General features: G+C 36.0%; 1 protein-coding gene across 3 annotated transcripts in view; it reads left to right on the top strand.

Annotated features, from left to right (window-relative positions):
* Positions 1–15,755, top strand: part of POU2F1 (POU class 2 homeobox 1) — a 182,092-nt gene that overhangs the window by 139,711 nt on the left and 26,626 nt on the right. For all 3 annotated transcript variants that reach the window (XM_032291508.1, XM_032291510.1, XM_032291509.1), the window contains 4 exons: positions 1,500–1,619; positions 3,987–4,175; positions 5,814–5,940; positions 13,231–13,325. In XM_032291508.1, coding sequence (XP_032147399.1) covers positions 1,500–1,619; positions 3,987–4,175; positions 5,814–5,940; positions 13,231–13,325 — 531 coding nt within the window. The remainder of the gene's footprint in view (positions 1–1,499; positions 1,620–3,986; positions 4,176–5,813; positions 5,941–13,230; positions 13,326–15,755) is intronic.

Below are 15,755 nucleotides of genomic sequence, written 5' to 3'. Positions count from 1 at the left end.
TAATATCCTGCTACTGTATGAACCAAAGATGGACGGGAAAAGTCTACTTTTAAAGTTTTATGTATAAGTTCAATAAAAATGTTTCTAAGTCATACTGCTGTAACACATACCTAAATACACAGCATAAAAGTTTTCTTAAATGCCCATTTGTTTCCAAAAGGCTTGTTCTTTGTCATTTTTGAAGCCTTAGGGAGACCTCATAGGGCAGAGGAAAGAACACTGGACTGAGACACAAGGGTCTTAGGTTTGCATTCTCATTCTGCCACTGACCAACTGTGTGACCTTTGGCAAGTCACTTAACCTCCTTAGGCTCAGTTTGTCTCATCTATACTTAAGTGGGGACATTTATAAGATTGCCAGGGTTCCTCTCCATGCTGAAATGTTACATTTCTAATAATTATAATTAAACCTATATGTAGATATTGGAAGATAGACAGTCAAAATGTTAAAATAAAACTTAAATCTAGCCGCTCTCCTTCTTTGAACCATGTGGCAAAACATGACAAAGTTCAAGTGTTAGGCATTACTCTCTAAAATTTCAATCAACCTGCTGCTTCCTTTCATTGTAGTGTGTAGGTAACCAGCAGTCAAGAGGGAAAGATAGTATTATGGAAGATTTATTTCAGTGTTGCTAATGACTAAAGACCTTGGGTTGAAACCCAGTTGAATATGGACGTAGTAACACGTGGGAACAAGGATAGAAAAGAAAAAGAGACAATGTGACCTTACTTTCTGAGGGAGAGGAGGTAGAAAATTGCCTTGGTTGCCATGGTAAACTTTCATCCCTTAGAGAGATGTTGGCAAACAGGCTGTATCTCCAGTGCAGAATGTTTACAGTGCTGCACTGTAATTATCTCTCAATGACTGGCAGAATTAATCAGAGCATTTATGTTAATTAGCCTTGCTGCAGTCCCTAAAACAGGTGGTGGGAAATATGCAAATCTATGCAGAATTTTAATGTTTTGCATAACCAGTTTTAATTATCATAAAATTTTCTCTTCGTGCCCCTCTTTCTTGACTGCAGCATTTTCTCTCTGAGCTTGTGTGTTAGTTGATGGGAGTTGCTAGATTTATCGTTCTGTAAAATATTAAGTGGAGAGTTCCGTGAATCAAGTGATAATTCTCTGAGATGTTATATGGAGAAGTTTCAGAAAAGCTACCAGGTGTATGTTAAAATGTTGATATGGAAGGTCTAATATAGAGATGGATGGAGAATGTATTCTTCCCTTTACCCCCTATCTAGAGTTGAGGAACTGGGGGATATGACAAAAAAATCTTTTACTTTTTTGGGGATGACTGAGTATTTCTTTTTAAAAATTGTAATAGCAGCTTTGTCAGCACTGGAATAAAAAATCTAAAAACTCAGTATGTGAAACTAGAACTCATGACTGAATAAGCCCATGTTTTAAATGATTCCTAAAAGATGGGGTTTTAAGTACCTTTCTTTTAATCAACTGTTTGCAATCTTTTATTTCCCACCCCACCCCACCCCACCTCAGTCTAAATCTAATGAAGAATCGGGGGATTCACAGCAGCCAAGCCAGCCTTCCCAGCAGCCTTCAGTGCAGGCAGCCATTCCCCAAACCCAGCTTATGCTAGCTGGAGGACAGATAACTGGGGTAAGTGTTCACTGAGAGAATTATAATAAACTTTGTCTGGGTCAGAACTGCCATTGGCCAATGTCTGATTAGAATTGTTCACCGTAGCTGGCAGTAACATGGCTGTGCCTGGCACTGTTGTGTCTTTAAGGAACTTCCTACACTATAGGTAGTAAGTTGCTCTAAAAAAGGAATTATCTTTGTTGTAAGTTTTCAGGATATCTTTTATGAGAATTGTGGGTGCTTTGAATAAATTAAAAACTTCATTAAACTCCCATTTCAGGTGTTGCTTCATCATGCAATGGAATAATTATCATATAGCTGAGATCATCAAACTGATAAAATGGCAGTTGTCCGTTTGGCGTTAAGACATCACTGCAGGGTAGAAGTTAAAGAATGGATTAGGCCTGCAAAAGAAAAACATTTTTCTTTAAGTTACTATGTAGTAGTCTAAAATAAAACATGTGGTGGCTTCATGTCCTAGCTCTGCAACTTATCGTATGGCCCAATTACTTCATTTCCCTCTACTTCAGTTTTCCCTGTATTAAATGGTGATGCTAATAATACCGTTACTGTTGTAAAGATTGGAGATAATACATACAAAGCTTACAGAACAGTGCTTGGCAGGTAGCGTTCAACAAATGTTCTTTTTTTTTTTTGAGATGGAATTTCTCTCTTGTTGCCCAGGCTGGAGTGCAGTGGCGCAATCTCGGCTTACTGCAACCTCCACCTCCCGGGTTCAAGTGATTCTTCTCCCTTAGCCTACAGGCAAGCGCCACCACACCTGGCTAATTTTGTATTTTTAGTAGAGACGAGGTTTCTCCATGTTGATCAGGCTGGTCTCCAACTCCTGACATCAGGTGATCTGCCCACCTAGGCCTCCCAAAGTGCTGGGATTATAGGTGTGAGCCACCATGCCCGATGGCTTATACTTTATTTTAAATGCTTGATCTTAACCAAAAGGCTGAGAAGGTCTGTCATTTATTTTTTATTGTTAATAAATTGGCCTGTGTGACTATATTAAGCTTTTAAGTTTTCAACTGTCTTTTCTCTAAGGCACCATTCAGAATATTTTTCCAATGTTTAAAATTTGTACATTAAATTATCTTTGTGGGGATTAGTTTAGGACAATATAAGAAATAGTTATTATTCAATTCACATCACATTAACTCCCAAGAATTTTCTGGGGATGTTGTTGCTTTTTTGTTTGTTTGGTTGTTTGTTTTCATTTCAGTTAGGTGTGTTTTGTCAGTGGACAACTGTTTTAAGAACTGTTGCAAAATTATTTACAAAATCCCATCAGTAGAGATGTATGTATATACATGTGTATTGTATAAAAATTAAAATATGTATCTATACTTTATATACACATATATCCCTTGAAAGGGTATTGAGTTTTCGAAGGGTTTGGTTTTGAGCCTGATGTTTCTAATGCACAAATTGTGTTCGATTCTTTTAGAGGAGGTTGGGGCACTAAGTGACTGTACATATACTTCAGAAGATTACAGTTCCATCTTGTTTGATCAATCAGAATATGTCACCAAAAGAAAAGCAGAACACACTTACTACTTTTATTTAAGTGTGTTTGAAATAAGTTGCATTATGAAAGCAAGTTTACATATGCTGTAAATACATCTACTTTACTATTTAGGTCTTGTTTTTGGTGACTAGTGTCTACAATAGTAAGAGGCACTTGGGATTCTAGGTTCTTGTGCCTGGAGCTTCTATTAAACCTGGGCATTAGGGTTCATTTGCATGTAAAGAGAGCGGCAGTCACCACCTGTTTCATAGAGATAATGTGTTGGAAAGGAGATGTAAAGTTGCAGAGACTCAGTGCTTTCAATAACAGAAAAGATTGTGTTAGGGAGGGGCCTGTAGGGAGACTTGGAAAAGAAACAAATGGAGCTCATATTCTTTAGTGATATCTTTGGACATAATGGAAATGATGGAATATGGCAGGGATTCATGCTAATGGGAAGCAGCTGGGCCTTATCAGTTCTTTCCTTGGTTATATCCAGCATCCCTGTTCCTCATTCATCTGACTAATCACTTGCTCTTTGGTTGGGTGTAAATTTCTTTTCATATCCTGTCAGCAGTGATGCTTTTTTTTTTTTCTTACATACTAGTTAATTACTTTTTTGCCCAAACGCTAGGGCCCTGCACAAGCTTGAATGATTAAGTCCAGACTGGGGACCACCATTTTAATTTAAATGTTCTGCTAGTAATGGTAGTTTGATCACTGATGAACATTTTAGCTGTATGCTAAGCATGTGAAGTTGGGTAGCTGGGGAATAATATAATTTGAGTTACCTATTTCAAAGCAGTTGGCTTGCATTAGGAGACTTTCTCCTTCAACCCTTTCCCATTATGTGTTCTGATTTTGTTTAGCTTACTTTGACGCCCGCTCAGCAACAGTTACTACTCCAGCAGGCACAGGCACAGGCACAGCTGCTGGCCGCTGCAGTGCAGCAGCACTCCGCCAGCCAGCAGCATAGCGCTGCTGGGGCCACCATCTCCGCCTCTGCTGCCACACCCATGACACAGATCCCCCTGTCTCAGCCCATACAGATCGCACAGGTGAGTGAGGAACTGTAGTAGCTGGGGCAGCAAGTGAGGAATAAAGTGGCAGGTTTTATGTAATGTTAAATTAACTTTTGGATTGTTAGTGTGGGGCCTTAAAGGCCTGAGGAGCTCTAGATCAGTGAGGTAAGCAGTACCCTTCCTTACCACTGAATTAGAAATAATGTTTGTTTGCTTATTTGAGTTGATATTATAAACATATAGCTGATTATTTGAATAACTGACTATATTAAGGGACAATTCTTGAATAATTAGCTGGCATATTTTTGAAGCAGGGGATTACTGTATTTATTTTAATTAGCTAATTACAGCAGACATGGATTTTTTTCATGTGCTCTGCAGTGAATGTTGCCACCCATGTGTGAGAAAGACAGTGAGTCATCTCTGCTTCGGAGTGATTAGCATTATGCCAAACATTATTGCATCAGAATGTTGTTTGGATTCAGTTTTCACATTTTAGGTCAAAGTATCTAGAGATAATAAAAATTTATTTAAGGAGCATACACAGTAGTACCAAGGAGGAAAATAAATAAAATCCTTTATCTCAAGAAGAGGAAAAAGGTATAAGTAGTTATATCAGTAAGCTATGTGAAGAGTTATTATGAGTCAAATTGTTTGACAGCTGTCTTTATCCCCCTCAGAAAAGACTCAGAAATGGACTTGTAGCAAGTTTTATTACCTATTTAAAAAGAACTAAATAACTATAAGAGTAGAGAATAGATATCAGGTCAATCTTTATTATATATAATCTTTATCTTTAAAGATTATATGTATATGAATATATATATTATATATAATATGTAAATATATATTATATATTTATAATTTATATATATTATAATTTATAAATTTATAAATTATAATATATATAGTATATATTTATATACTATATGTATTTATAAGTATAAATATATATAAATCTTTAATAAAAGATAATAGTTTTATTTTGGCCACTTTCTCATCACCAAATAAATGTTTTTAGTGCCTAAGCTGTGAGACCCCATGTTAACATTAGTCTAAATAAGATAACATACATGAAAACACTTTGAAAATTATAAAACAATAGGCCAATGTAAGGTGCTATCGTTGTTATGAATCACATTTTTATTTGGACAGCTATTTTTTGTTTTAAAAAATTGAATATGTGGAAAGGGGCAAAAAAATTGAATACTGATTTCTCAGTTGAGTTAGATAAGCTGTTGTCAAATGTCAAATCATCATAGGTTCTTTAATTTATTGATGGAAATTCAGATATAAAACTCTCAATTTTTATTTAAGAGAAAAATCAAATATTTAAAAAGTCTTTTCTCACTTGATTTTAAGACCCATATTGGTGTCTACATGATAAAAAGCAGAAGTATATTTGTTCTGAGGGAATTTTAAAGAATCATTGAAAATTAGGCTTAGTATAGTAATATATGTCAGTCCACAAAAATAGTAAGTTACAGAAGCTCCAGGTTGCTTCACATGCTGTGTCAAGCACACACAGAGCATGTCCTGTTTGGAATATGAAAGCATGCTAAGTATTTATTCTTCTTTGTTTGTATGTGATAGAATTCATCAGCTGGAAGCCTTATAATTAAGCAAACTTTTATTTCAGAATCTCCAATCCATGTTTTAATTTCCATTTTTCAGGATCTTCAACAACTGCAACAGCTTCAACAGCAGAATCTCAACCTGCAACAGTTTGTGTTGGTGCATCCAACCACCAATTTGCAGCCAGCGCAGTTTATCATCTCACAGACGCCCCAGGGCCAGCAGGGTAAGCTCCTCCTTAGAGCTTATTAGTGGTACACCAAAGCTGTTCACTGAATGTGACACATGCATGGACTACTGTCATTTTGGGCCTGAAACTGTCTGTTAGAACAATATTTTAATTGCATTTTATTTTATTATAAACTTTTGTTAAAAATTTTTTTTTGTTATAAATACCACATTATTGAAGGTTGCCCTGAACTGCCATTCATCTGCTTAATCATTAAGGAAGATTCAAGAGTGTGGCCAAAAGTCAAAGTGAAATTATTCAACATGCTAAACATAAATTGGATAAGTTACTGCTGGTGTTTTGATTGGTTTTCATGGAAATGTATTCAAAGAATATAGACTGTTGAAAGTATGTGCTTCTTGCCATTGTGTTTTAAATTTAAGGAGGAAAGAATTTTATATTAGAAACTACAAATTTTGTGAGTTATAAAAAACATCTTTGAGTCCTTTGAGTGGTAAATATTATATAATTAATGTATTAAGCCACCCGTGTGTAAGGTCGGTGTCAGAGTATCAGTGCTTCAACCCAAGGAACATTAGTGCATCTCTACCATTCTTTATTATTTCTGGGTGGGGTTTTTTGCCTTTTTTCTTCTTGATCATTAATTCCAAAATCTTTCGTCATGAAATAATTATTCTAGCATATGTTCAAGATTCAAAGATGAGTAATTCAGTTTTTACCTACAGAGGGCTCACAATTTAGTGGCAGGGAAACAGACCTATTATAAGTGTTAGACTTGATATGCACAGATTGCTATGGGAACTAAGCAAAGAGACCCCTGTACCTTTGTGTTCAGATAAGTCTTCACGGTGAATTTGGGAGAATGCATTCATAGTCTTACAAAAGAGAGAATGTCAGTCTTGGAAAATGAACAGCATTTGCAAAGCTTAGAAACATGGAAGAAAAATCAATAAACTGTGTTTGAGAACTATAAGTAGTGCCTTACAACTGCAGAATAAGTTTCCACATACAGGTAATAGTGAAATTTGAGCCCAGAAAGATTAGCAGAGACCAGATCATTAAAAAACCTTAGATTAAGTTTCCAGATTTTGACCTTAACTCCTGTAGCTTAGTGCTTCCTAAGATTTGATTTATTTAAGAATGACTTGAGGAATTAGAAAAGTTTCCTGAGCCCTAACCCCAACCCCACCCCCCATTATTTTTATTTTTATTTTCAAACATTTAGGTTCAGGGTTACACGTGCAGGTTTGTTATGTAGATAAATTAAATGTCATAGGGATTTGGTGTATGGGTTGTTTCATCACTCAGGTAATAAGCATAATACCTGATAGGTAGCTTTTTCATCCTCACCCTCCTCCCACCCTCTACCCTTAAGTAGCCCCACGTGGCTATTGTTCCCTTCTTTGTGTCCATATGTGCACAAGGTTTTATGGGGGCATAGTATTCCATTGTATATATGTACTGCATTTTTAAAATCCAGTCTACTGTTGATGGACATTTAGGTTAATTCCATGTCTTTGCTATCGTGAATAGTGCAGCAGTGAACATACACATGGGTATGTGTCTTTATGGTAGAAAAATTTATATTCGTTTTGATATATACCCAATAATGGGATTGCTGTATCAAATGATAATTCTGTGTTCTTTGAGAAATGGCCAAACTACTTTCCATAATGGCTTAACTAATTTACATTCCCACCAGTAGTGTATAAGCAGTCACTTTTCTCCACAACCTCACCAACATCTGTTATTTTTTTAGGGATTTGTTTTGTTTTACTTTGTTTTGTTTTGTTTTTGTGAGAGACAGAGTTTTGCTCTTGTTGCCCAGGTTGCAGTACAATGGTACCATCTTGGCTGACCGTAACCTTTGCCTCCCAGGTTCAAGCGAGTCTCCTGCCTCAGCCCCCCAAGTAGCTGGGATTACAGGCATGAACCACCACACCCAGCTAATGTTGCATTTTTAGTAGAGAGGATTGCTCCATGTTGGTCAGTCTGGTCTTGGCCTCCCAGAGTGCTGGGATTACAGGTGTGAGCCACCGCTCCTGACCTTGAGTTTTTAATAATAGCCATTCTGACTCGTGTGAGATGGTATTTCATTATTGTTTTGATTTGCATTTCTCTAATGATTAGTGATGTTGAGCATTTTTTCATATACTTGTTGGCTGCATGTATGTCTTCTTTTGAAAAGTGTCTGTTCATGTCCTTTGTCCCACTTGCTAATGGGGTTGTTTTTTGTTGTAAATTTGTTTAAGTTCCTTATAGATTCTGGATATTAGACTTTTGTTGGATGCATAGTTTGCAAATATTTTCTCCCATTCTGTAGGTAGTTTCTTTTGCTGTGCAGAAGCTCTTTAGTTTAATTAGATCCCATTTGTTAACTTTTGTTTTTGTTGCATTGCTTTTGGTGTCTTCATCATGAAATCTTTGCCAGGTCCTATGTCCAGAATGGTATTTCCTAGGTTATTTTCCAGAGGTTTTTATAGTTTGAGATTTCATACTTACGTCTTTAATCCATCTTAAGTTGATTTTTGTATTGATGTAAGGAAGTGGTTCAGTTTGAATCTTTTGCATACGACCTGCCCTTTATCCCAGCACCATTTATTAAATACAGGGTCCTTTCCCCATTGCTTTTGTCTACTTTATTGAAGATCAGATGCCAACCGCAAATTTTAATGAATACTTTGTTGATTCTTTTTTTTTTTTTTTTTTGGAGGCAGAGTCTTGCTCTGTCACCCAGGCTGGAATGCAGTGGCACAATCATGGCTCACTGCAGCCTCAACCTCTTGGGATCAAGCAGTCCTCCCACCTTAGCCTTCAAAGTAGCTGGGACTACAGTGTGCACCACTGTACCTGGCTAATTTAAAAAAAAAAAAATGTTTTTTTGTAGAGACACCATCTTGCTATGGTTGCCTAGGTTGGTCTTGAATTCCTGAGCTCAAGTGATCCTCTTGCATCAGCCTCCCAAAGCGCTGGGATTATAGGCATGAGCCACTGAACCCAGACTCACTTTGAGGAGTCTAGTGTGAATGGCCCGATATCTTCCAATAAAAAAATCTTCTGTAAACTCTACTAAACTACAGATTTAAGCAGAAAAGTGCATTTCCAAGTTTGTATTTAATAAAGTTCATGTTGAAACTTGGGTAGAAAAAGTTGGTAAATAAGTACCTGGTGGCCAGTTTTATTTGATTAATGATAGGAAAGAGATATCTAGGTATAATGCCTGGGTTTTTAGGGAACTATGAGGGTTGATAAGATCAAACAGAGAAAATATGTATGTAGTATTAGAAGAACCTTGGTGAAACCAACCCTTTAGGTGTAGAGGAATAAGTAGATTCAGAAGATACTACATTTTCAGAAGTCAAAAACTAGCAGAGAGTGATAATCACAATGGAAGAAGATTCAAAGACGGAAGGAGTAGGTGACCTGGATCAGAAAGACTTAGGAAGGTCAATACTAAGTGTGTTTATTGGATTTGTTAATTGTTAAAGCCTTAAGATTGAATGAGATTGCTTTCATTTACTTTCAGCAAAGCCAAGGGCATTGTCTTTCCCTTCTTAAATCTGGGACCTCATTTTATTTCTATTTTATTTGTCTCAAACTAAGATAGTAGGAATAATGAATGACTGTTCATTATAATCTTTTGGTATTTGCAAAGGTATGTGTATGTTTTTAAACACTCCCCCAACTTTCAGACTTTTTTTTATAAGACTGGGAAAATAACACAGATAATGTAATACTGATTGGCCTTAGAGCCAGTGACCCTGGGCAGTTCACCTAACTTTTCTGAGTTTCACATATTTCCCGTTTTATCTTCCCCTTCATATTAATGGATGAATTACCAAAAAATGTTTTACTACCCTAACCTCAGGAAGGTCATTGTAATGTAGTAGTTATGAGCATGGACTTTAAAGCCAAACTACCTCTTTGTGAATCTTGGCTCTGCCACTTATCTGTGTGTCTTTGGGAAAACTAACTTTCTGAGCCCCTGTTTCCTCATCTGTTACATGAGTTACTTTCAGTATTCACCTCAAAGAGCTATAAGAATTCAATGAGTAAACACATGTAAAGCACATTTTAGAAAGGTGCATCACACATAGTAACCTCTCTAAACCTTTGCTGCTGTTATCATTATGACATTATTGTGATAACAGTATCATCATCAGTCAACAAATGATAGATAACTCAGAAAATGAAAAGGTTGTTCCTTTATATAGTTTCCATAGAATCACTTTGTACCACTGCTGCTGAGTTGTAATCATTTGTTAGTCATATATGACCTAGATTCCATTTTCCAAGATTATTCAACAATGTAGAGGATCAGAGTAGTAGAAATACGTCTATAAACATTTCTAGGAATGGAATTAATTGTAATAAATAGCATCAGAGAAGCTGAAAATCTAAAGAGCTAATCTCTTAACTTTACGATGGAGGACAAAGATTTGATCTTTTGGAATTTTAATAATGTTTCCAGCATGAGATTAGCCTTCAATATTGATTTCTTTTTTCTTTTTCTTTTCTTCTTCTTTTTTTTTTTTTTTTTTTTTTTTTTTAAAGAAACAGTCTTGCCCTGTTGCCCAGGCTGGAGTGCAGTGGTGCAGCCTTGGCTCACTGCAGCCTCCACCTCCTGGGTTCAGGTGATCCTCCTGCCTCAGCCTCCTGAGTAGCTGGGACTACAGGCATGTGCCATCATGTCTGGCTAATTTTTTGTATGTTTAGTAGAGACAGGGTTTCACTATGTTAGCTGGGATGGTTTGTATCTCCTGAACTGATGATCCGCCCGCCTCAGCCTCCTAAAGTGCTGGGATTCTAGATGTGAGCCACCGAACCCCACCAAGCATGGTTTTTTAAAAAGTTCTAGACTTCTTTGGACCCTTTCAGCCTTTTCAGCTGACCTTGTTTTGGGGTAAAACCTAAGGTTTGAATTTGCTCATGTAATACACTACAAGAAACCAAAATTAATCTTTAGAATTATAATTGCTGATTAATAGGAATCAGAATCATTTTTTAAATATCTGCTTTTGTCTCTTACAGATAAATAAACTAACTTTCATTGTTAAACTTTAAAGAAACTGCTATGTTGAAATAGCCTATGTTTAATAATGGGACCTCATTTCTGACCTTTCTGCTCATCTCTTCTCTTTCTTTTTTTTTTTTTTTGAGACGGAGTCTCATTTTTTCATCCAGGCTGTAGTGCAGTAGCATGATCTCTTCTCACCACAAACTCCGCCTCCCGGGTTCAGGCAGTTCTTTTGCCTCAGCCTCCCGAGTAGCTGAGATAACAGGTGTGTGCCACCACACCTGGCTGATTTTTGTATTTTTAGTAGAGATGGGGTTTTGCCATGTTAGCCAGGCTGGTCTTGAACTCCTGACCTCAAGCAGTCTTTCTGCTTCGGCCTACCAAAGTGCTGGGATTACAGGCATGAGCCACTGCACCTGACCTTCTCTTTCATTTTTTTATTATTGTGTTTGAATATTCTTTAGCCTTTTCAAAATAATTTTATTAGTTTTAATCGTTAACATAAAATTTACTTGTATTTTTTTCTCTAGACTACCCTTCGGTGTTTTTCAAACCAGTAAAATTTGACATTTTAATTAATTCACTCAAAAATTAGTTGAGTGCCTGCTGTGTAATATAGTGCTCTAACAGGGATACATTTTGAACAAGATGTAGGCCCTGCCCTCATTAAGAGACATCAAATAATAAACATTTAAACAAGTGGTTTAGATACCAATAAGTACTAAGCAGTTCAGCAGATCATAGTAATCTGGTAACAGCCTAAAAGAATGGGCCTATGGTCTGGAAAAGCCTCTCTGGAGAAGCAGTATGTGAATTGGGAACTGAGGGATGAGGGGCACGTTACTATACCTAGAATCTGAGTGAAGAGTCTTGTAGGCAAAGGAACTTAAAACAAGCTTGACGTAATCCAAGAAAAGAAAAGCCAAAGTAGCTGAGTTCAGTGAGTCAAAGGAAGTGGTAGGAGATGAGATGTGAGAGCGAGACAGGGCCAGACTAGGGCTGTGTAGATTTTATTCTGATTCTAATATAATTGGGAAATGATATGATCATAGAGATCACCCTAACTATTATATGGAGATTGAACTATAGGGAGACACTTGGGGAAGCCAACTTCCATAAATTGGCCGTTTAAGAAATGTTTGTAGTAATACATACTGAATTTTATTTAATCATATTTGCTTCCATATATATTTCACTTGCCTCAGATCAACTGAAGTCAGAGTCCTCTAGAAAAATTCAAATCTATTTAATATATTTATTTGTGACCTACGTTATGAAATAACTATTAGTACCTTTTGATAGCTTAAAATTAGGCAGTGCTTAGTTACTTATAAATAAGTGATAAATTCTATGGCTAATCTCTGGTAGGCTTAAGTGTTTTGGCTGTTGTCCTACATATTCCAACATCCAACGTATCCAAACTAGTAACCTAAGGAAATCATAATTAGGAAGCTGTTGCCTCAGATAATCTTATCACTTGTCCGATAAAATCCCTTTTGTTTGGTGTGCTTTGTTTAATACTTTCTACAATTGCTCTTATCACAGCATACATAATCCTGTATTTAGTATTTTAGCAATAGCATTTTATCTGTAACTAGGTACTATAGATTAAATCTTTATATACAGACAGTCTGAGTTAGTCCTCTCCATCAGGTTCTGAAAATTAAAAACCATATACAGGTATTCAAGTAATTGAGCATCTTCTACAAACACATTGAGAATTTGCATTTCTACTTTGAATGTCAGTTGTTATCATGAAGCGTTGGTGGCATTACTTATCAATTATTTTAAACTAAGACAGTTCAGTGTTACTGCAGATATTAGTAGAATATTTTGCATTTCAACTTTATTGTCACCCATAGGCAAATGTTTGATAAAGAGAACTTGAAAATGCTTTTTTTCCTCTGGTTCAACATATACTGGCAGTTTCTAATGGAGTCTAGGTTAAGTTGAGCTCTTTTTGGAATTTCCAGCTGTTTCTACTTAGAATAGTTTTTTTGGTTTCTTTTTTTTTTTCTTTTTTTACTTTCATCTAACTCTTCCCTAACATAAAGAATTGACCTATCACAGAGCTTATTCAGATTATGCTAAAGACATATCAGTTCTAATTTAATGTTCCATGTCTTCTCTCCCAAGTTGTAAAACAAGATTGAATGTAAGACAAATAAGATCAGCAAGAGTTTTGATACAAGTAAGACTACCAGAGATCAACTGGAAATTTTCAGCTCATTTTCTTACTCTTTCCTTCTTTTGCCACGTGTTCAAAGAAATCTTTACTGTTTCTGGCATAACATATTTTCCTTCTGTAGGTCTCCTGCAAGCGCAAAATCTTTTAACGCAACTACCTCAGCAAAGCCAAGCCAACCTCCTACAGTCGCAGCCAAGCATCACCCTCACCTCCCAGGTCAGTTTTCTTCTATGGCGGTTGCTTTCTCTTATCATACTGTTTGGGAGACTTTTGGACTTTATTTAATCTTTTTAAAAAATCTAATAAAAATAATTCAGTCTTCAAAAACTCCAGAAAATCAAAGCTAGACTTATCAGCTCAGTAAAGCAATGCTACCAAATCAATATAGTCTTTGAAAATCTTCAGAGTTCTTATTTTCTTATATGTTCATAAAGAGTAACTGTGTTAGCAGTAAATGAGTAATGAGTTGTATCTATGTGACACCTCCCCTCATCATACTTGGCAGTAGATATTACCACTTAAACTGGAAACCTAGTTAGCTTCAGTTATAATCCATTGTTAACCCTTATCTGCAAAGAAATTTTGATCTCTATATTTTCTTTTTCTCTGTGCTTTGATGTTGCTTTAGCTCATTTCCACTAGACCATGTAAACACTATAATTATATATAAACAATCTTAGGCACCTGAGGTTTAAGTTTTAATTTTGCTTCTTATATAGCTGTTGCTTTGAAAATGTCATTTTACCTCTCTGGACCTCAGTTGTCTTATCTGTAGATTAGGTGACTGAACTGGCTGATCCTGAATCTTCTTCCAGCTCTGACTTTCTTTGTCTGCAGTATGGAAGTTATTACTTAATACTAACACATTACCGATTTGACAGAATTCAACATCCATTTATGATAAAAACTCTTGCAAACTAGATATAGAAGGTAACTTTCTCAACCTGGTAAAGAGTATATACCAAAAAAAAAAAAAACAAACCCAACATCATGCTTAATGAAAAACTGAATACTTTCCCTCTAAGATCATAAACAAGGCAAAATGACCAGTTGCCACTTTTATTCCACGTTATACTGAAGGTGCTAGTAATGCAATAAGATAAGAAAGTGAAATATTAATAAATGACATATAGATTAGAAAGGAAGAAGAAAAACTATCTTAGTTGCTAGATGACATGATTGTCTGTCTATGTAGAAAATCCTAAGGAATCTACCAAGAAAACAAGCTATTGGAATAAGTAACTTTAGCAGCAATGTTATAGTCAATATATAAAAATCATTTACATTTCAATATACTAGCAGCGAGCATTTGGAAATTGAAATTATAGTACTTAGGGATAAACTTAACAAAATATTTGTAAGGCCTATATACATTGAAAACTGTAAAACATTGCTGCATAAAATTAAAGACTTGTAAAATAGCTGTAATATGTTCATAAATCAAAGACTTAAGTTGTTAAAAGTGTCACTTTTTCCCAAATTGACCTCTAGATTCAACACAGTCTAAACCAGTATCTAGCAGGCTTTTTTGTAGAAATTTGCATACTGTTTCTAACATTTATATGGAACTGTAAGAAAACACAGAATAACCAAACAATTTTGAGAAGTAAGAAAGTTGAAGGACTACCTGATATCAAGAATAATTATAAAACTCCAATAATGAAGACAGTGTAATACTGGCATGTAGATAGAACTGGAGATCAGTGGAACAGAATAGAAGGGCCAGTAGACCCATATGTACATGGTCAACTGATTTACCAAAGGTGCCAAAGGATTTCAGTGGGAAGAAGAAAGTTCTTTCAAAAAATGCTGCCGAAACAATAGAAAAAAAAAAAAATCTTGACTATTATTTCACACCATATACAAAGACTTGTTTGATAGATCATAGACCTAAACTTAGAGAAAGAGCTTAGGTAAAAATCTTTGTGTCCTTGGGTGAGGCAAGGATTTCTTAAATAGGACACAAAAAGCACCATAAAAGAAAAACAGTTGATAAATTTAATTTCATAAAAATAAAAGCTGCTCTTCAAGCGAATGAAAAGAAAACCACAGACAGGGAGAACATATTTTTATGCAATGTATCTGATAAAAGATTTGTATTCAGAATTTCTAAAAAACTCATACAACTCAATAAGACAATCTGGTTTAAGGGAATGGGTGGCAAAAGAATTGGAGATACTTCACCAAAGAAGATACGTAAATGTCCAACAGGCATATGAAAAGATGCTCAAAAGCCATTAGTCATCAAGAAAATTTGAATGAAATATCACTACACACTCACTAGAATAAGCAGAATTTAAAAGGCTATGACAAAACCAAGTGTTGGTAAGAAGGTAAAGCAACTAGAGTTCTCATACATTGCTTAGTGGTGTTGCAAAATGGTACACACACTTTGGAAATTACTTCGTCAGTTTTTTGGAGGGGTGATGGGGAGGCAAGGCCTTGCTCTGTCACCCAGGCTGGAGTACAGTGGCACAATCACAGTCCACTCTAGCAGCCTTGACCTCCCAAGCTCAAGCAGTTCTCCTGCATCAGCCTTCCGAGTAGCTGGGACTACAGTTGTGCACTATCATGCCCAGCTAATTTTTGTATTTATTGTAGCAATGTGGTTTCGCCATGTTGCCTAGGCTGGTCTCGAACTCCTGG

This window comes from Sapajus apella, unplaced genomic scaffold, assembly GCF_009761245.1.
Source record: "Sapajus apella isolate SASKATOON/1434 unplaced genomic scaffold, GSC_monkey_1.0 scaffold25, whole genome shotgun sequence".
Classification (NCBI taxonomy): Eukaryota; Metazoa; Chordata; class Mammalia; order Primates; family Cebidae; genus Sapajus; species Sapajus apella.
The sequence above is the reverse complement of the archived record's forward strand: the minus strand, read 5'-3'. Positions and strand labels throughout refer to the sequence as shown.